Raw genomic sequence first — 22,065 nt, forward strand, 5'->3', positions numbered from 1 at the left:
TCCTTCCCGGCGTCCCTGCAAATGCCTCCGGAACCTCCCTTTCTGTGTTAAAGGCCGGTGCTAATGTGTGTTCCTCAGATGGAGAGCACTGAGGAGGCACCGGGTGGGCATCGATTAAGAAGTTTTAATCGTGTTCCGTACAAACCAAGCTAAATGCCTTGACGCAGCAGCAGGGGTGGACGAAACCGGTACTTCCACCACCCCGGTCAACGCTACGCTTGGGGGCGGAGCCGAGAGAGGAAGTCCCGCCCAGCGCGTGCCCAGGCTTCCGCCTTTGTCCGTGCTGCTCGTGTCTGTCGCTGCCGCGTGCTGAAAATGGCTGCAGCCGGAGACCCTGGCGGTCCTGAAAGCTACCGTTCTCCGCTGGCGTCCCGCTATGCCAGCCACGAGATGTGCTTCTTGTTCAGCGACAGGTACAAGTTCCAGACGTGGCGGCAGCTGTGGTTGTGGCTGGCAGAGGCTGAGCAGGTAACTGGCCGTGCCCCTTGTCGCGAGGAAGGTCACAACCCGAGCACCTGTTGCCTCGGCAACAGTCCCAAAGTCCTGCGCATCCTTTGTAAGACTTCAGTTTGGCCAAGGCTTTGGGAATTAGCTTCCTTCCACAGCACAGCTCATGGCACATGTCATTTAAATCTTGCAGGCTGGGGGCGGGGGGGGGGTGCGCTTGCTGCCAAGCTTGCAGACGGGAGTTCGAGCCCCGGTCGACGTGGTGGATAGTATTTTCCTTCCAACCTCCACGCGCGCTCACACATACACAGACAAACACATACACACACACACGAACCAAAAAATAAATGGCAAAAAAAAGTTTGTTTTAGCTGCGTTGCAAACTTGATGATTTCCCCCACCTTTTTTAACAGACGTATTTATATTTAATTTTTTTGCGTGTAAATGTTTTGTCTCCATTTATGCATGTTACACACACACATACCTGGTTGCCTGGAGAGGGAATTAGTTGACAGCCTGTTGTAAGCTGCCACGTGGGTCCTCTGCAAGTGCTCTTAATCACTGAGCCATGTCTGCAGTCCACATTTTTTTTTTCTTGTGAGGGACAAAACCAAGTCTGTAGGGAGCAAGGCTTGCCCTCGGTTACAGAGCTGGCTCCTGACAGCAGAGCTGGGATTTGAACCTGGATCCATTGCAGGGCCTAAGCTGAACCCTTAACCTCTCCATCTTCCTCGGTGCCTTTGAAGTTAGTGACAGCTTTGGAATCTGTTTCTGCGCTGCCATTGCTTCTTCCTTGGATGTATTTTGTTCTGAGAAGGGAGGATCTGGGCAAGTGTTTATTGTAGAGGATTTGTGGGTTTGCAGAGTTGTTTTTTGATAGTGGTTTGATTTTAAGTGTTGGGGGAGGTTGGTTTGTCTGTCTTTGGAGATGATGTCTCACTGTGCAGCATAGCTGGCCTTAAATTTAGAGATCAGCCTGCCTCTGCCTCCTAGTGTGAGGTTAAAGGGTTCGACAACACCGTCACTTTAATGGTTTCTCTTACATGGGCTGCATGTACAATTTATTCATCCTAGTATATACTTACATCCATGCATGCATGCATACACACACACACACACACACACACACACGGCCCTCCCCCAAGACAGGGTTTCTCTTTGTAGACTTTGCTGTTGGGTCTTGCTCTGTAGACCAGGCTGGCCTTAAACTCAGAGATCCTCCTGCCTCTACCTCCTAAGTGCTGGGATTACAGGCGTGCGCCACCACTGTCTGACCTCAGTCCAGTATTTTTTTAAAATGTATTGAAAAAGAGGTTTTCCAGAGAAGGTGATGGAAGTGGAAGGTGATCCAGAGAGCTGTAATGCTTCTCAAGTTTAAGAGCAGGTTAGCAGTGTGCTCACCAAGAACTCAGTGCCTAGGAAGCAAACCTTCATCCTGCATTCCCTGTCCAACCCCTCCACTGTGCTTCCAGACATCACTAAAAGGATGGCAGCAATTTCTCCAGTGCTTTCTGGTCCCAAGCCTGCTTTAAGGCCTTCTATGGTAGTCTAACAGTCCTTAAATATGTGTAAACAGCATGTCTTCTTCCCCTCATTTAAAGGAAGAGAAGCTTTGTTGATGGAGCGGTGGCTCGGCACAGCAGCTAAGGGCTTGTGCTGCTCTTGCAGAGGACCTGGCTTGAGTTCCCAGCACTGATATCAGGCAGCTCACAACTGCCTGTAACACCACAGTTACAGGGGATCCAACATCCATCCTTTCTAGATCCTACTAGAACCTGCCCTCACATGAAAGGCCACATGCACGCACGTACACATATGTACATAAGTTTTATTTGAATTACTTTTTGAGATTATAATTCCTTCTCTCCCTTCCGTTTCCTTCCAGCCTCTCCCTCTCCCATGTAACCTGCCTCTCTCCCTCTCCCTCTCTCTCTCTCTCTCTCTCACACACACACACACACACACACACACACACGCCTTGCTCTTTCTCAAAACATACAGGCTTTTTTTCTTTAATAGTTGTTGGTGTGTGTGTTCCCAGTATATACAAACAACCTGCTCAGTCCGTATAATGTTACTTGCATGTCTGTTTCCCGGCTGACCATTTGGTGTTGGATAACCTAAGACTGTTCTGCTCTCAGCATTCCTTAGTTGGCTGTCGTTTTTTGTCTAGAGTTGAGGCCTCCTGAGCGTCACCCCTTCCTTGTTAGCATGTCTGTGATTGGTGTCATCTTTGTTCAGCTCACATTTAGGCAGCCGTGTGTGTTGGTGAGACTTCGTGGGTATAGCTTCTGGCGTTTCTAGGAGACACAATTTCACCACAAATCCCCTTTTCCTCTGTCTCTCACAGTCTTTCTGACCTCCCTTCTGCCAGGATCTCTGAGCCTTATGTGCAATGGTGCTATAGATGTATCAGTTGGGACTGGGCTTCACAACTCTGTCCTGATAAGTTATGGTTCTCTGTGATGGACTCAAGAAGTTTATTTGATGGGAGTGAGACCTACACTTAGCTGTGGATTTAAAGACAAATATTTAGAATGTAGTTTACAGGTTATCCATTGCAGGTTCTCCAAGATCCGTGACTTCATTAGCCCAGCTAGTTTCCAGAACTGGGCATGATTTCCCTTCTGTTTGAGCAGGCCTTAAGTCCAGTTTTAGAGCTGTTGGTTACCACTGAGAAATTCGTACTACTACTGTACCCATACACATAAAATAAAATAAATTTTAAAAAAAAATGAGAAGTGACCCAGTGGTGGTGGTGCCTACCTTTAGTCCCAGCACTGAATTAAAGATAAAGACAGACAAGTCTCTATGAGTTTGAGGACAGCCTGGTCTACAGAGTTCCAGGACAGCCAGGACTACACAAAGACTCTGTCTTGAAAAAGCAAAACAAGAGAGAGAAATGAAAGATTAGGTGGACTACAAGAGATTCCCAGCATCATAGTATTAATCTATGGGTGTGTGTGTGGTGGGGACACACATGTGGACGTTACGTGACCAATCTTTGTGGAATAGGTTCTCTCCCTCCACCTCTGCATGAGTGCAGGCTTTCCTGGCAAGCGTTTTAGCAACTAAGCCAGGCTTGTTTTCCTTTGGAGAGAGTGTTTGACATGAATCGGGGTCCTTCTGCTTCTCCTTCCAAAGTGCTGGGACCACAGCACGACTGCACTAAGCCCAGCATTATGGAATGGCTGTTTAGTTGCTGTAAGTACAGCTGAGTCAGGTGTAAGGCCGCCACACTTTGTACACTGAGGTGCCTAAAGGATTAAGTAATAAATAGAGCAAAGCTCTCTCCTCATGCAGTGTGCTTTCAAGAGAGTGGGATAGGTTAATTAATGTGTGACAATGTCATACAGCAGCGCGTTGACACGGGACGCTAGAGAAGGCCTTTTCTGATGACACGTGAGCCCAAAGACAAGAACGAGAGAGGCAGGAGTTAACAGTCAACACCAGGACTCTGTTGTTTCCTATTTAGGAGTTTTCTTAGAAAATTCCTCCATGCCTCCTCCTGGAACCCATACACTTGAACTTGTCGCCCCAGGTTTTAATTTTAGAATTAATTCATTTCACGTACTTGAACATAAAGGTTACTGGACTTTGTTTTGCGTGTTCTGCAGACCCTGGGTTTGCCTATCACAGATGACCAGATCCAGGAGATGAAGTCAAACCTGAGCAACATTGACTTCCAGATGGCAGCCGAGGAAGAGAAGCGCCTGCGGCACGACGTGATGGCTCACGTGCACACATTCGGCCACTGCTGTCCCAAAGCTGCCGGCATCATTCACCTCGGTGCCACCTCCTGTTACGTCGGAGACAATACAGTAGGAGCCTGTGCATGTGCAGCTTGTGCTTGGGATCCAGCCTTTATGATATATTTGTGTGTTCTTAATTTTCCAAACTGACCGGGGGCCTTTCTAACCACTGTTGGCTTCTGAAAAATAGTATCGCAGTTGTTCTTTTGTAATTATTATTTACTCTGTGTGTTTGGGTGCTTTGTCTGCATGGATGTCTGTGTACTGTGTGTGTGCCGTGCCTGCCCAGTGAGAAGAAAGTGTGGGATCCCTTGGAACTGGGGTTACAGCGGGTTGTTAGCTGTCGTGTAGGTGCTGAGACTCGAACCCAGGTCTTCTGGAAGAGCAGCCAGTGCATTTAACCAGTGAACCATCTCTGTCGTCAGCCGCTGTTTCTGCCTCTAGTTCCAGAAAAGCTGACCTGTCCCTGAGTTCACAGAGCACTGAGTCATTTGAGTGTGACTTCGTTATCCCCATTTCTGCACGTGAGGAAATGTATACAGAACTGTGTAAGAAGCAACTTGTGACTACATAAGTAGAAGAGCCAGGCGCTCTGTAGGTTGGGTGCAGTGGCGCATTCCTGTAAACAGCTTGAGACCCTGAGGAGGAGGGTCATTTGAAACGTACGCACAACCAGGACTTCAGTACTTGTCACTCTGCCCCTGTGAGACGTGAAATTAGATTCCAAATAAATTTTAGATGAAGATGACATTTTTTTGAGGCAGGATCTCACTCTGTAGACCAGGCTGGCATCAAACTCGGAGATCCAGTTTCTGCCTCCCAAGCGCAGGGGTTAAGGGTGTGCATCACTCCCAACTTTTGCTTTTGCGATGGGGTCTCAGCACATTGTTGTGTTACCTAGACTGGTCCTCAGCTGGAACGCTTGCTCTACTTCCTGCCTCAGCCATCTGAGTAGTTGAGTACAGGCGGGAGCCACGGGGGCCAGCTCCTCTTTAGTTTTAAATAATGCATAATTAAAGATATCTATGTAAGGGTCAGATGAGGAAGAATAATCCTCCTCTTGGAAAATATTCTTTTACTACATGTACTTACTTATTGGGGGGTTATGTGTACCATGGTGTGAGCATGAGGGTCAGAGAACAACATAGGCAGCTGGTGTTCCTTTTCCAGTGTGTAGGCCCTTGAGGTGCAGCTCAGGTCTGGCAGGCTCGGCGACAAGCACCTCTGCCCACTGAGCCATCTTGTTGACTCGGAAAATCATTTTTTTTTTTAAAGTTCCCAGTGATGCTTTGTCTCTGTGATCCTTGTGATGTGGGGGCCTGCTTCGAAGTCACCCAAAATACGTTCTCTTACCTCCCATGAGAGCGGCTTGGCGGCCTGCAGGTGGAGCTCAGTGGTTGCTCACTTGTCTGGTACACATGAGACACTAGATTCTTCTCTGGGAAACTGCAGCTTCTTAAACCCTGATGTTCTAGATGCCTTCCTGTGCTAACAGGCATAGATGACCAGGAGAGGGAGGCTTCAACCTGTAATCCCAACACTCGGGAGACAGAGGCAGGGACAGAGTGAGTTCTGTGACAACCAGAGATACATAGAGACCTTACCTCGAATGAATGAATGAATGAATGAATGAATGAGCAAGCAAACAAGCAGGTGAGAAAAAGGGAGACTAATGATGGAATGTTTCATATAAGAAAGAAGAAATGAGTCAGTGTGGCCAATAAAGGTTTTGTCCTCTTGTGTCCCCGTAACCCAGTAGTCCTACTGCTCCGTATGTTGCTCCCCACCCCCAAGAGCATCTCCTGTAGCCAATACCAACTAATCTTTAACCTGAACGTGCTGTGTGGGCAAGGATAGCCTTGAATATGTGATCCTCCTGCCTCTGCTTCTCAAGTGCTGAGACTGCAGGTATTTACCACCTTTCTAGGTGAGTGCTGCTGGGGCTGGAGCCCATGGCCTTGCATGCGCTAGGTGAATATTCTGCCCACTGAGCTACATCCCCACCCCCACTTCCATGTTTTTAAATGGTGATGAGGGAAAAACAGCCTCTTGACATCTTTTGGAGCACATTTGTTTGCCGATGATGAGATGGGTTGCTTGCTAGCTGAGACACCAGCTCTAATGGCAGAAAGTATTAAAACTATAATACTACTATTTGACACTGTTTAATGTGAAACCTTTGAATTTTCTTTTTCAGGACCTCATTATTCTGAGAAATGCATTTGACCTGCTTTTGCCAAAGGTAAGATGCTGACAGGAGTTTACTGCCAGTTTAGATGCCTCATAATAGGAGCCATCTGAAATTGTGTGGATTCAGGCAGTGTCTGTACCTAATGTTGTCAAGTCAGGGACTCTGTAAGTCATCTGCGGAGTTAATTGTTTCTTCTTGGGTTAAAACATAAATACGGTGTTCACGCATCCTTAATCCCTGCGGTGGGAAAGATTAATTTCAGAATTAAAGGCCACCCTGGAAGAGTAGAAGTGGTTGATTGCTTTAAAGCCTTTTAAATGTAGTCGGTGCAACCAGAGACGCCTTGCCAGAGTGTGTCGGGTTAGCCATGACTTGGTCCTGTTCTTCTGCAATGGTCTTAAAATAGCTCGAGGCATGGTAGGGAGTCGACTCAGCTGTCATATGCTGGTCCTGTGGTCCTTGCCCGGGGACTTCAGGACACAAGGGTGAAATGACCTGAGCACTCTCTTCACTGAGCTGAAGGTGTAATTTCGTGTTAAATTTTGGGAACATTTAGCTGAAGTTACATAAAGAACTCAGTTAATTCACGCCCTTTCCCCCACGTGCTCTTTCTTGTAGCTTGCTAGAGTGATCTCGAGGCTTGCTGATTTTGCTAAGGAACACGCTGCTCTGCCCACCTTGGGTTTCACACATTTTCAGTAAGTGATAAGATGACTGCTGGGGAATTGAACTTACTGTGTGCTGTTGAGGCCGATAACTCGGGACACTGGTGAGAAATGTGTCCGAAGCTTTGATTAGAAGCTTTCTCTGGGGACTGGGGCTGTTGCTTCATGGGAATGTGATTGTCTGGCATGATTGAACTCCTGAGTCTGCATCCAGAATGACAAGAAAGAGTGAATAAGCTACATTGACGCATGCATGGAGGCAGACAAGTGTAGTCCCATGCATGGAGGCAGACAAGCGTAGTTCCATGCATGGAGGCAGACAAGCGTAGTTCCATGCATGGAGGGATGCAAGTGTAGTTCCAGCTACTGACGGCCTGAGGTGGAAAGTAGCTTGAGCCCACAAGGTGTAGGCTAGACAGACAACACTGTGAGACCATCTCAATGATGAAAATATAACTTTTTAATGACGGTGTTTATTTAAATTTATTTATTTATTTGAGTGCGGTCGTGGCTGCACATATGGGGGTCAGAGGACAACTTGTAAGAGTTCGTTCCTTCCTTCCATGATGTGGTCCAGGGATTGAACTCAGGCCATCAGACTGGCTAGTAGACTCCTTACCAACTGAACTACCTCACTGGCCCAAGAATTAGCAGTTTGTAGTTATCAAAAGCAAAGAATCATTCACAAACTTATCTTCTTTTTTAATGTGTGTGCATGTTTTGTCTGTATGTATGCATGTTTCTCTACCACTTGCATGTCTGATGTCTGAGAGACCAGAAAAAGGCATCAGATCCCCTGAAGCTAAAGTTACAGGTTATAAATCCCTGTGTGGAATGGAGCCCAGGTCCTCTGGAAGAGTGGCCAGTGTTGTAACTGCCGAGCCATCTCTCCAGCCCCTCACATTCCTTTTTATTCTTTTCTTTCTTTTTTTTGAGTTTTTTGTTTTGTTTTGTTTTGTTTTGTTGAGACAGGGTTTCTCTCTGTAACTTTGGATCCTATCCTGGAACTCTCTCTGTAGACCAGGCTGGCCTTGAACTCACAGAGATCCAAGTGCTGGGATTAAAGGCATGCACCACCACCATCCAGCTTTTTTATTTTTTTTAAAATATTTATTTATTTAGTATACAGTATTCTCTCTGCTTGTATGCCTGCAGGCCAGAAGAGGGCGCCAGACCTCATTACAGATGGTTGTGAGCCACCATGTGGTTGCTGGGAATCGAACTCAGGACCTTTGGAAGAGCAGGCAATGCTCTTAACCACTGAGCCATCTCTCCAGCCCCAGTTTTTTTATTATTAATTATTATTTTTTATTTTCTTAAGTGTCTAGCCCAGGGCAGTAATCCAGACTCAGGGGAAAGCATTATGTGAGAATGTCATTTGTGGTATCACTGAAACCAGTCTTGATGACTTGACAGATAAAAGAATAAATGATTAAATAAGGTACAGTATACCCAGAGGTTGGAGTAATACCCAACAGAATGTTGCTCATAAGACAGTGTGAAGGGGCTGGAGAGATGGCTCAGAAGTTAAGAGGCTGCTCCTCCAGAGGTCCTGAGTTCAATTCCCAGCAACCGCATGGTGGCTCACAACCACCTGTGATGAGATATGGTGCCCTTTTGGTCTGTGTGTATGCTGACAGAAGCTCTCCCCTAGTGCTGCATTCCAAACCCTGTTCTTTCTGCTTTTCTTATTTTATTTTGTTTTGTTTCTGACAGGGCTCACTGCGCTCTGGCTAGCTTGAAACTCCTGTGTAGAGCAGGCTAACCTCAAACCTGAGAGCTCTGCCTGCATCTGCCTCCCCGTGATGCATGGCAGGATTAATCCCAGCCCTGAAGTTTTTATTTTTAGAATACGTAAACATTTCTATAATCACTAAATATAGCCCTAAAAACCTCGTAATACCTTTAGAATGCTAAATTATTTTTAGTATATTTACAGTGTGTGATAATTAACACCTTAATTTTATAATATCTCCATCAGCGATCTCTTCTGCCACCCCTCCCCACCCTGGCAAACAACCCTGGTTTTTTCTGTAGATTTGCTCACCTCAGAGACTGCATCTAAATGGAGTCATGTACAGTGGATGCCCTTCTGTGGATGACTTCTTTGGTGTAAAATGTATCTGATCATGGTGTAGTATGTGTCTGGAATTCATTTTTTCTAATGACTGGGCAGCATCCCATCCATAGATCTGCCCTTTTTTGTTTGCCCCTTCAGTTGTGAGCATCGGTTGGGTTGGTATTCACAACTGCCATGATTAGTGCGGCCATGTGCTGCCCACACAGGTCAGTCTGCGCAGGAGTCAGCAAGGAAGTCTTGTTTAGGATTTCCCAGTATGACCGGATGTCACTGACTGTTGTAGGCATTTCTTTTTTTTAATTTTTTTTAAAGATTTATTTATAGCCGGGCGGTGGTGGCGCACGCCTTTAATCCCAGCACTCGGGAGGCAGAGGCAGTTGGATCTCTGTGAGTTCGAGGCCAGCCTGGTCTACAAGAGCTAGTTCCAGGACAGGAACCAAAAGCTACGGAGAAACCCTGTCTCGAAAAATCAAAAAAAAAAAAAAAAAAAGATTTATTTATTTATTATATATACAACATTCTGCCTCGATGTATGCCCGCACGCCAGAGGAGGGCGTCAGATCTCAGTACAGATGGTTGTGATTTTGTTGTAGGCATTTCTTATCAACATCTGGTCATCTACACAATATACTTTGTCCCTAGCCTTTGATTAAAACACCTCTAGGCGCTGCAGTTTTATGTCAGTAATCTTGTCTCTTTAAGCTGTAGAGGCTCTGGATTCCATCCCCAGGACCTAGAAGGAAAATAGCCTCTTTCAAACAAATTTTTTTTTGAGGTAGGGTTTCTCTGTGTAGCCTTGACTGTCCTAGAACTCACTCTGTAGACCAAGCTGGCCTCAAACTCACAGAGCTCTGCCTCTGCCTCCCAGGTGCTGGGATTAAAGGTGTGTATCACTGCCTGGCTAAAAATCTATGTTCTTTCCATTTGTATTGGGGCATGTGGATAGAGGTAAGAGGACAATTTGTAGGACTCTTGATTCTCTTCTTCCTCCATGTGAGTCCCAGAGACCAGATTCATGTTATCAGGCTTGCAGGCAAGAACCTTTGCCCATTGAGCCATCTTACCAGTCCATGGTTTGTTTTTGGTGGTGGTTGTTGTTTTCTTCTTTTTTTTCGGTTCATGGTTTTGTTTTGTTTTGTTGAAAGACAGTGTTTCCTGAGTAATACATACTGGCCTTATACCTGCTGCCTTTAGCCTCCCAAGTGCTGGGATTCCAGGTGTGAAAAGGTCTTGGTAGAGGAGTATGCTAGTCGCCCTTTGGGTTAGTTTGCGGTAGCACTGCTGCCCTGCGTCCTTCCTTTGCTCAGGCTTTTAGCCGTTGTTTGTCTTACTGGTTTCCCCAGTTTTCACTTCACTACCTCTCCAGCTGGTAATGGTGGCCTCGATGTGGGACCTCTGTGTTCTTTCTGTCCTCCTTTCAGGCCTGCTCAGCTGACCACGGTTGGGAAACGCTGCTGCCTTTGGATTCAAGATCTCTGCGTGGACCTCCAGAACTTGAAGCGTGTCCGTGATGAGCTCCGCTTTCGGGGAGTGAAGGGTACTACTGGCACCCAGGCCAGCTTCCTGCAGCTCTTCGAGGGGGACCACCAGAAGGTATTCTGAGGGCCAGCAAAATGGATAGTTGAGCCAGTTCCAGGACCCACATGGTGGAAGGAAAGAACCAGCTCCCGCAAGCTGTCCTGTTTCCACACTCGTGTCACGTGAGTGTGTGCTCATGCACACACAAAAGTATTTAAACAATAGAATAAAAATATACCCATACTGCATTCATTTCTTAAGGTATGCAGTACCCAAAAAAGGGTATTCTGAAAGTGACCTGAGGGACAGCTTAACTCAGTGGTACCAGCCCACAAGACAAGACTGTCTCTGGCTTGATAGGACTGATTCAGAATGTGTCGGAAGAGGCCCAAGACCCGGCTAGGTGACCAGTCCACGTATACTCAGGCTGCACACCTACATTTCTTTCTTCTTCCTTCCATTTAATTTTACTTTATGTACATTGTCGTAAGGGTGTTAAGTTCCCTGAAACTGGAGTTAAGTACAGTTGTGAGCTGCCATGTGGGTGCTGGGAATTTAACCTGGGTCGTCTGGAAGAGGAACAAGTGCTCTTTTTTATTTTGGGTTTTTCAAGACAGAGTTTCTCTGTGTAGCTTTGGCTGCACTGGAACTCTCTGTAGACCAGGCTGGCCTCAGACTCACAGAGATTCTCCTGCCTCTGCCCCCGAGTGCTGGGTTAAATCGTGGATCACCGTTCAGCCTTTGAACAGCTGGATTTCTAACAGGTGTGTCTTGTCTTTCTTAAAGGTGGAGCAGCTGGATAAGATGGTGACAGAGAAGGCAGGGTTTAAGAGGTACATTTCTGGGAAAATGATGGGTCTCTAAATTCAACTGTTCCTCCTTTTCCTCCTTTTCGTGTGTGTGTGTGTGTGTGTGTGTGTATGAATGTTTTACCTGCATGTCTGTGTATTACATTTGCACTTGTGGCTGGTGCCTGCAGAGGTCAGAAGAGGGCTTTGGAATCCCTGGAACTGGAGTTTGGGATGGTTGTGAGCCACTGTTTATGTCTGGGATCAAACCCAGATCCTCTGTGAGTGCAACAGTGTATTTACTGCCAAGACATCTCTCCTGTCTATTTTATTTATCTGGATGTTTTGTCTTTGTTTATGTCTGTATAGCATGTGCATACAGTGCTCATGGAGGCCAGAAGGGAGTGTCAGATCCCTTGGAACTTGGCATTATAGACAGTTGTGAACCGCCATGTAGGTGCTGGGTATCAAACCTCAGTCCCCTTCAAAAACAGTAACTGAAACTGGGCATAGTGGTACACAACTTTAATCCTAGTATTCAAGAGACAAAGGCAGGCAGACCTCTGAGTTCCAAGACAACAATGGCTACATAGTTGTCTTATATACATAAAAGATCCTTTCTCAAAAAAAAAAAAAGAGAAAGAAAGACAGAAAGGAAGGAAGGAAGAAAAGAAAGAAAGAAAGAAAGAAAGAGAGAAAAAGCAATAGGTGCTCTTAACCACTGAGCCATCTTTCCAACCCCTAGGTTTCCTTATAGCAGCTTTGCACATATTGCTCTTCTGTTCTGGGTTTGTTTGTTTGTTTGAGATAAAGTCTCACTTTGTAAAGCCCAGACTGAACTTGAATTCACCAAAGTCCTCCAGCCTCAGCTGTGAGGGCTACAGTCCTCAGTTCCCGTGCCTGGATGTGCCAATGCTTCTGTGTCCTCCTGGGACCCTCAGTGAGTAGCTGTGACTCTGGCCACCAATGTTGAGCTCCACCAGGCTCCTCCATGATTCCTTTTCCTGGGCACCTCATGGTAGTCGCAGGGCACATAGTGTTCTAGGTTCTGCCTCCTCCGCATTGCTGGGGATTATTAAACAGGAGAAAGAACTTAATTCAGAAGCCAGTTACCTGTTAGGGCATAACTGAGGATTCCTGGAAGCCAAGCCATCACTTGGGTCATTTTTGGTTTGTCTATATCACAGTCTCTTTTCTCTCTCTCTCTCTCTCTCTCTCTCTCTCTCTTCCTTCCTTTCTTTCTGTTGTTGTTGAGATAAGGTTTCTCTGTGTAGTCTTGGCTGTTCAGTTGCTTGCTATGTAGACCAGGCTGACCTCAAACACAGGGATCTGTCCGCCTGCCTCTGCCTCCAGAGTGCTGGAATTAAAGGTGTGCACCACATACCCAACTGACAGTCATTTTTTTCTTTTTTGTTTAAGACAAAGTGTTTTTTTGTGTGATCCTGGCTACTCTGGAACTAGCTCTCTAGACCAAGTTGGCCTCGAACTCACAGAGATCCATCTGCTTCTGCCTCCCAAGTGCTGGGATTAAAGGCGTGCGCCACCACTCAGTCATAGTCATATATATATTTTTAAAAGATTTATTTATTTATTATGTAGACAATGTTTTGCTTGCATTTTAGAAGAGGGCACCAGATCCCATTATAATGGGTGTGAGCCACCATGTGGTTGTGGGAATTGAACTCAGGACCTCTGGATGAGGTCTGAGCTTCTGAGCCATCTCTTCAGCCTGATAGTCACATATTTTAACATAGATCTCTTTTTTGTTTATTTCTAGAGCTTTCATCATCACAGGACAGACCTATACACGAAAAGTGGACATTGAAGTGCTGTCTGTGCTGGCCAGCTTAGGGGCATCAGTGCACAAGGTAAGGGCAGCAGCTTGCAGGGTGGGAACTTTAAGGAACCCTCAGACAGACCAAAGCAGCCCCAGGCTTGTGGGCAGAAGTGTCTTTCCCACTTGCCGGTTCCCAAATATCCGAGTGGAGTCTTACTAGCTAACTCTTACATTTAAATTAACCCATGTTTCTTCTCTACGCTCTGCCATGTGGCTTGGTACATTTTCTCAGTGGATGCTCATCTTGCTTCTCCCTGTGCCCGCCTAACTACCCTGTCCGCTTAATTATTAAACCAATCCCAGCGACATGGTCACACAGTATAAAGAAATATTTGACACACGAACTTTCAGTTAATCATATCTCAGTACGTTAGTCGTGATAATTTGGGACCTATAAGGAAAGCCTTTAAATTGAGATGTGCCAAAGGGAAGGAACAGGTACTCCTACCTCTACAGCATGTTCATCTGTTGAAGGGTAGATTAAACTCAAAATTCTGCAGCCAGGCAAATAGTAGCATGGGCCTGTGGTTCCATCACATTAGAGGGAGAGGCAGAATTGGTTCAAGGTCTTCTTTGGCTACATAGCAAGCTGAAAGCCATCCTGAGCTACATGAGACCCTGTCTTAAAGAGAAAAAAACACATAATCGTCTTACCTTTCCATGATCTATGTCTCTTTCTCTTTTGCACTCAAGTCAGGGTGTTCCTGTATAGCCCAGGCTAGCCTAGATGACTCAACCACTGAGGTTAGAGCCACCACAATCAGCTTCCTGCCACTTGACACAGTTTTTGGCTAAGAATGTCTCTGTTTCTGTTCTATGGTCCTTAGAACCCGGGACCCTGTGCATTCCAGGCCAGCCTTCAGTACAGAGCCACCTTCCTAGTCTGCTCTTTGCATTCGTCAGCTCTGTTTTTTAGGAACAAAACCTGAGTAGAAGAAACTCTGTGGGCTTCTAGGAGGGTAGGGCTGGCTTTGAACTCAGCAACAGCACATGCTAAGAGTTTATTACCTGCCTGGCAGTGGTGGCACACATTTAATCCCAGCACCCAGGAGGCAGAGGCAGGTGTGGATCTCTGATTTCAAGGCCAGCCTGGTCTACAGAGTGAGTTTCAGGACATTCAGGGCTACACAGAGAAACCCTGTCTCAGAAACAAACAAACCGAAAAAGAGCTTGGCACCTGGCCTGGCCCCAGGTCCCCTGTGTAGCAAGCATGGAATGATGCCTGCTCTGCCTCCCCAGATTTGCACTGACATACGTCTCCTGGCGAACCTGAAGGAGATGGAGGAACCCTTTGAGAAGCAGCAGATTGGTGAGTGTGAAGTAGTGGCTACTGGAGAGGCATGTGGGTATCCCCTGCTGGAGAGGCGTGTGGGTACCCCCTGCTGGAGAGGCGTGTGGGTACCCCCTGCTGGAGAGGTGTGTGGGTACCCCCTGCTGGAGAGGCATGTGGGTACCCCCTGCTGGAGAGGCGTGTGGGTATCCCCGTGGCTTTTCAGGTGCACCCAGCAGATGTTTGTGCATTTGCTGTCCCTAGATCCCTTTCTGCCCTTGCATCCTGTCCTCTTCTCTGGGCAGGCTCGAGTGCGATGCCATACAAGCGGAACCCCATGCGCTCCGAACGCTGCTGCAGCCTGGCCCGTCACCTAATGGCCCTTGTCATGGACCCACTACAGACAGCTTCTGTGCAGTGGTTTGAGCGCACACTGGATGACAGTGCCAACAGGTCAGTGACTGGGACAACACACGCAGCACAATGGGAGGAGCTCTAGAGGAAGGAAGCAAAAAGGCAGATTTGAACATGTCTGCTTTCTTCCTTATCCTCAAGCAGCTTTGGCTGGAGCAGTTTGCTTGCTGCTGAGCCCCTAGTGCAGTGATTGAAGGCTCCAGGCAGCCTTCCTAAAGGAGGCGATGGCTTATGGCTTAGGAAGGGAGTGTCAAGATGTAGCTCATTGGTAGCGTGCTTGCCTAGTGTGCACAAAGCCTATGATTCGATTCCCATTACACCTGTAATTCCAGCTCTCCGTGGGGACAGGGTTGGAGGCAAGAACATTAGAAATTCAAGGCCATTCTCATAGGGAGTCAGCTTCCACCCTTGTTGGAGGGAGGTCACTTGTTGGTTCCCAGCTGCCTGGCTAGCTAGAAACTATATTAATTAAATCACTGCTTGGCCCATTAGCTCTAGCTTTTTTTTTTTTTTAAGATTTTTTTTTATTTATTTATTATGTATACAACATTCTGCCTCCATGCATGCCTGCAGGCCAGAAGGCACCAGATCTCATTACAGATGGTTGTGAGCCACCATGTGGTTGCTGGAAATTGAACTCAGGTCCTCTGGAAGAAGAGTCAGTGCTCTTAACCGCTGAGCCATCTCTCCAGCTCCTAGCTCTAGCTTTTTATTGGCTAACTCTTATATTAATTTAGCCCATTTATATTAATCTGTATATCGCCACGTGGCTGTGGCTTACTGGGGTAAAGTTCCCAGCATCTGTCTCCTGCAGGCTACATGGTTTCTCTCTGACTCCGCCCTTCTTTCACCCAGCCTGCAGCCTCGCTTTCCCGCCTAGTTCTGTTCTTCCCTGCCATAGGCTCAAAGCAGTTCTTTATTCATTAACCAATAAAAGCAACACATAGACAGAAGGAGCTCCCACACCACACCCTGGCCTGGAGACCCTGTCAAAGGAAAGGAAACATGGGCACTTAAAGGGTGATCAGGAGCACACATAAAGACACGAGCAGGAGGTTATAGGGAGCTGCCTAGTCGGCGAATGGTGCCCTTTTGGCTAAGGTATGAACACAGGTAGCAGCTAGTCTATGGAGAGTCTAAAAGCCCCAAGAGGAGTCTTAGCTTTGCTGTGAAAACCTGTTTGTTCATGTCCTCCTGTCTATTTTATATTTTTAAAATTTAGGTTATTTTATGTGTATGAGTATTTTGCATACATGTATGTGTGTGTGTGTGTGTGTGTGCACCATGCATGTCTGGTGCTCACAGAGTTCAGACAAGGCTACTGGATTCCCTGGTGCAGGAGTTACATGGTTGGAAGCTGGCCGTGCGGTGCTGGGAACTGAACCCAGGTTCTTGTAAAAGCAACAAGCACTTTCTTAAAAAAAATTTTATAATTTATTTTTATTTTATGTGCATTGGCATTTTGCCTGCATGTATATCTGTGTGAGGGTGTCAAATCTTGGAGTTACAGACAGTTGTAAGCTGCCATGTGGTTTCTGGGAATTAAACTGTGGTCCTCTGGAAAAGCAGCCAGTGCTCTTAACCACTGATCCGTCTCTCCAGCCCCTGCAACAAGCACTCTTAATGGCTAAACCATCTCCTGTATTCTGTAAATTATCTGTAGATTGCACCTCATACCTGATACTGTGTGAATGCTGGTGAATAATTGCTGTTACTGTGGTAGTTGGGGAGTGAAGAAACTGACTGCTGAGCAGTTTATTTTTCCAAGCGCTATCAACCTGTGGCTAACATAAGTCGTGGGTGTTAAGCTCTTAGATACAGAAGGCCGTGGTAGACAGTAAAACCGAATTCAGTTGCCTGCTGAAATTGCCCAGCGTCATTTAGCGAGTCTTGTGTGCAGATTGAACGAGGTAGACCACTTCAGGGGTCCAAGCCCACGTGGGCCCAGTGGCCACGTGGGTGGAAAAGAAGGATATGAGTAGAGGGGCCAACAGGCCAGCCTAGGTGGCTGACGAGAGAACTTGGTGAGTGAGGTGCTCCTGATAGCTACTGAGAAAAGGCCCACTGCAGGGGAGAGCAGCTTGGTAGTGGTGAGCAAGAGCCAGTGAGGGGATGGCTAGGTTGATGCTGGAGTCTTAGGTAGAGCCTCACGTATAAGGTCTGCTGCTTGGGCAGACGGTTTGGACTAGAAGTGAAGATAAGAGGGTTGTGAGGACATTGGGGTAGTGACATCATGAAACTGAAGGAAACTGCCCAGCGTACATAAGGCATGAGAAGTCAATAGGGCAGCTTCTTGGACACGCCTTGTAGGTCTCTGACATTTGATTAACTGAATGCGTTTGTTTTGTAGACGCCTCTGTTTGGCGGAAGCATTTCTCACTGCAGATACTGTGTTAAATACCCTGCAGAACATTTCTGAAGGACTGGTGGTGTACCCCAAAGTAAGAGGCCTCGGATATGGGAAGGGGAGTGCTCCGGAAGGAATGTAGTGGGGTGCTGTAGTCTGGCCCAGGGGAGCTTTTCTACCAGACCCCCTTCTTGAGTCCAGGACAGCAGAGGGAAGCAGATATGTTTAATTCATAGACACGCTTACAGACTGAGAAAAACACTGACTTGTCTTGACTTGGGCAGCAGGTAGCCAGGCAGAGGAAGTGGCACTAGTCACCTTGTTTTTGTTGTTTCGTTTTGTGTGGTTTTCATCGTGGTTGGTTGGTTGGTTGGCTTTTATTGTTTGAGTCTGGGGCTCACTATGTAGACCAGGTTGGCCTTAAACTCACAGAGTGTCCTGCCTTTGCCTCCTGGGATGCTGGGGTTAAAGGCGTGAGCCACCACACCTGGCCATTTGTTCTGTTCTAGGTACCTGACCAGGTGGGTTCTTCTCCATCACATACTCATTGAAGTAGAGCAGTCAAGTTCAGCAAGTGCAGGGAGGGTGGTCTTGAGCAACCATGTTACCACTGGGAGCCAAACCCAGGTCCTGTGCAGGAGCAAAAAGTACTCTTGGGCCAGCTCGCCACCCAAATTGGTAGTCTTGAGGGCTGTTCCCATGAAGCTGCTTATGAGAGTTTAAAAGACTTTTTCATTTTTTTAAGGAAGGGAGGGAGAAAATCTAAATTTATAAGAAAACTGAGAAACGCGGTCCTGAATAAAGCATTGCATCCCCCATCTCTGTAAACAGTGTCAGTCCGTAGCCCCACTGTGCATTTTCCTGACCTACTGGGTGTACTCTGTGACTCATAATGTTGAAACATCTGTCTTGCCCCTTCTAGGTAATTGAACGGCGCATCCGGCAAGAGCTGCCTTTCATGGCCACAGAGAACATCATCATGGCAATGGTCAAAGCTGGGGGCAGCCGACAGGTATGGTGACAGTGAATCAAGCTGGGTACAGTGGCACACACCTCAAACCCCAGCACTCAGGATGCAGAGGCAGGTGGATCTCTCAGAGTTCAGGGCTAGCCAGGGCTACATAGATAGACTCTCCAAAGGAAAAAAAAAAGGTGAATCAGAAAAAAAGGTTGTCATTGGGTCTGAATCTGTTGGGAGTGAGGAGGAAGCAAGAACCAATGGTTCACAGGGTTGTGGGAAGGAGGAGCGCCCGGCTCAAGAGTAGAGGCCATGGAGGAGTCACTGAGGAATAGCCGCCTCAGCAGGCGGAGGTCTAAGCACCCGGTGATGATGCTGATACCTCCTCTCTCCCCAGGACTGCCACGAGAAGATCAGAGTGCTCTCCCAGCAGGCAGCTGCCGTGGTTAAGCAGGAAGGGGGTGACAATGACCTCATAGAGCGCATTCGGGCAGATGCCTACTTCAGCCCCATCCACTCCCAGTTGGAGCATCTGTTGGACCCCTCTTCTTTCACTGGCCGAGCACCCCAGCAGGTAACTGTCCGGTAGGGCACTCTCGGGACTGCTGTCTCTACAATGCTGGTTGCAGAGCCTGGGCCTCTGGGGCTGTGGGGGGAATGCGAGAGGGGCCACGTAGGGAGGCTAAAAAGTATAGTAGAGGTTGGCCATTGTGACATGGGCCTTTAATTCAAGCCTGGGGTACATAGAGAGTTCTAGATACTCTAGAGGTTGCATAATGTGTAAAGAGACCCTGCCTCAAAACAAACAAACAAAAAAGTAGAGACCTCCCCACCCCAAGGATCTTAGAATTCTGCCTCACAGTGGGCGCCCACGGCGGGCGCGTGGCAGCCAGTACACAGGCATCTGCAGAACACGCTCACTCAGCTGTTTGAAATGAATAGTTTTTGTTTTGTTTTTCTCAAAGATCAGAACCGTGCTTTTTTAAACAAGGAATGAATATTTAGGAATATTTAGGCCACAAGGGCTCATATCACAAAAGCCCAAATTCTTTCCAGCCCAGCTCCGCAGGATTCAGTGCAGTTTTAGCCTCCACAGGCAGGGCGGCCACGCCCACATGCAGTACACAGAGCCCCGTGGTTAAATGCAAACAATCATTGCTCGGGAGGACTTCACTAAGGTAGTGTGGTCACTGTAGGCAAGGGGAAGAGAGTTAATCCCTTGGGAACTGGTCAGATGGGACTGGTCAGTGTGGATGCCTGGCATGAGGGTCTTTGTGACATGCTGTGTCTGGGAGACCTAGCCAATAGGCAGCTGAGGACAGCACGTGCTCAGTGGAGGCTGCTTTAGCTGGCCTGGTCTGAGGAAGGAACTAACGTTTCCTTTTGTCTTGTGTTTGCTCATCCCTGGCAGGTGCACAGATTTCTAGAAGAAGAGGTGCATCCCCTGCTGAAACCCTATGGGAGTGTGATGGAGCTGAAAGCAGAGCTAAGTCTGTAGAAGACACGGAAAGATCATTGAGACTTTGCTAGTTGTGTTGTCGGGAAATTTAGTTCTAAAGTGCCTCCTTCTCCTCAAGAATGTACATTGAGAGCAGGACAGTGATGGCACATGCCTTTAATCCCTGCACTCAGGAAGCAGAAATAGGTGGATCTCTGAGTTCAAAGCCAGTTTGATCTACAGAGCTAGTCAAATGTCTGGTGTAGTGTCCCGAGTCCTGTGCGGGCACACTTAGCTACACACTGTTCTTCTGTAGCTCTTTTCAAGTGTTCAGTGGATTGTAAAGGAGCAAGAAATTCCTGGTCCTCGTGAAAATGGGTTTAAATCGAAAAATCCCCTGGATCCAGTGGTTCAGAATTATCAGATACCTCAATTTCAGTTCTTCTTGCTGATATTAAGTCATGAAGTTTGTAGCTAAAGAGCAGGAAAGAATGGGTGCTGTTGAGTCCTTCAGCTCGGGTTGTGCCTGTTTCATTGTTTGGAGAGGCTGGCTTATCAGGGAGATGCTAATGAATAAATGGATTGCTTCATGGCATGTGCCAGTCTTTGATCTTTGTTAAGATTGGTAGCTGTTTAGACAGGCTAGTCAAAGACTGAGGTCTGAGTTGCCCAGCCTGCAGGGGAACGTTATGTGCAGCCTTGCTTCAGGCTGCATGTTTTGGCGTAGATGAAAACAAAGGGCTGGAAAGATGCTCAGCTAGGAAAGGCCAGCCTGGTCTACACGGTTAGACAGTGAGGGTCAGGCCAGTCCAGGCTACATGGAGGAACCCTGCCTACAAAACAAACATGAAGATTTTGTTTCAGATTTTTAGTTGACAAAAACTAGGAGAATTAACCAACTTGATAATAACCGAGATTTCATCTGGTAAGGTAAATGTAAACCAATCAACCTTAAATTATGTAAGAGCCAGAACTAAGTTCTGAGATGCATTGTGATAATGGTGTCCAGAAAGGTCACCAGATCTTACGCCACATTCAGTATTCTATTCAGTCTTAAATATGTCTACAGAGGAACATCCAGCCTCTAGACCCCAGCGTCTCATGAGGAGCGCTGGAGTCCGAGATTCAGTGTGTGTGGACATCTCCAGGTTGGCCTTGAGTTTGTACCCCAGCCTCCAAGGTGGGGATGGCAGATGTGCTGCACCACAGGACCCCGGCTATCAGCACTTTAGATACTGTGTAGTAGAAGAATGACATCGTGGTCTGTTGTCCAACAAGAAAACCTGAGGTCAGTATTCCTTGTCGCCTATGTGAGAGTGGCCCACAACCCACCTCCTGTCCAGGAAGGAACTGGGGGACAGCCTTGTTGTCAAGGGTGTTTGTGGGAGGGGAGTCTGGGCCATTCCAGTTTGCTCATAAGTATCCAGAATCTGCACTTGCTGCCTCGGCCTTGTTATCCAGCACTTAGGAGACTGAGGCAGGATGATTGCCATGGGGGCAATTCCAGGCCATATGATGAACGGAATGAAACGGTGGTTTTTTTGGTTTTTTTTTTTGTTTTTGTAATGGAGCCAGAGATTGGTTGGGGGTGGTGGGGTGCACCCAGCACTCAGGAGGCAGAGGCAGGTGGATCTCTGTGAGTTCGAGGCCAGCCTGGTTTACAAGAGCTAGTTCCAGGACAGGCTCCAAAGCTACAGAGAAACCTGGTGTCAAAAAGCCAAAAATAAATGAATAAAGAACCAGAAATTGGTTGGGGTGGCTTGGTGGTCCTTAGTATGCACAGGGTCCTGGACTTGGTCCCCACAACAAAAGCCAGAAGAGCTTCTGCTGGAAAGGAAAGGGGCAGCTGTCAAACCGATGTCTCCATACAGCTCAAGAGCAACAAGCATGAGCCTCAGTTATGCTCAGCCCATCCAGGAAAATGCATTTGTTTGTGTGCACTGCGCACCTGTGTGGAGGCCAGTGATTGGTACTGGCTGTCTGTCTCTCCCCACCTGTGTCTGAGACAGAGCCTTATTCGAACCTAATGCTTGTCCTCTCCCCAGAGTCTGCCTGGGAACTCCCTGGCATCACCGAGTACACACTGCTGTGCCTGGCTTTTTTGTGAGGGCTCAGGATCCAAATTCAGGTCTTCATGCTCGCACAGTGTGGGAGGGTCTGTCAACACCACGGCCAGCAGAGTGTCAGTCTGCATGAGGCAAGAAGGAAATCGCTTCAACACAACTCAGTAGCCTGTGTTGGTTCAGACTTCGAGTCTGACCCTGAGCTGTTTATCATAGGCATATTTAAGTACAGCACAACTTAGAAAAATTTCCTGGCGATAACTCAGTCCCATGTACACGATAAAGTTTAAAGCATGG

The 22,065-nt window shown here is 47.3% G+C and overlaps 1 protein-coding gene across 1 annotated transcript; it reads left to right on the forward strand.

Moving 5' to 3' along the window:
* Positions 1-275: 275 nt before the first annotated feature.
* Adsl (adenylosuccinate lyase) lies at positions 276-20,300 on the forward strand. Its single transcript, XM_041672440.1, has 13 exons — positions 276-468; positions 4,065-4,268; positions 6,397-6,441; positions 7,009-7,088; positions 10,557-10,728; positions 11,440-11,486; positions 13,219-13,309; positions 14,518-14,587; positions 14,854-15,001; positions 17,313-17,403; positions 18,232-18,321; positions 18,665-18,841; positions 19,679-20,300. The coding sequence occupies exons 1-13, from the start codon at positions 316-318 to the stop codon at positions 19,763-19,765; spliced, it is 1,455 nt and encodes a 484-aa protein (XP_041528374.1). The 5' UTR covers positions 276-315; the 3' UTR covers positions 19,766-20,300.
* Positions 20,301-22,065: the final 1,765 nt, after the last annotated feature.

This window comes from Microtus oregoni, unplaced genomic scaffold (genome assembly GCF_018167655.1).
Source record: "Microtus oregoni isolate MIOR12 unplaced genomic scaffold, Mior012 000022F_ref0000154, whole genome shotgun sequence".
In the NCBI taxonomy this organism is placed as follows: domain Eukaryota; kingdom Metazoa; phylum Chordata; class Mammalia; order Rodentia; family Cricetidae; genus Microtus; species Microtus oregoni.

Bases quoted from the DNA above. Each gene is read 5' to 3' on its own strand.
- Adsl (XM_041672440.1), top strand. From the start codon at position 316: ATGGCTGCAGCCGGAGACCCTGGCGGTCCTGAAAGCTACCGTTCTCCG. The intron at 11,487-13,218 runs GTACATTTCTGG...GTTTATTTCTAG, and splicing joins GAGAAGGCAGGGTTTAAGAG to AGCTTTCATCATCACAGGAC. The intron at 18,842-19,678 runs GTAACTGTCCGG...CATCCCTGGCAG, and splicing joins CTGGCCGAGCACCCCAGCAG to GTGCACAGATTTCTAGAAGA.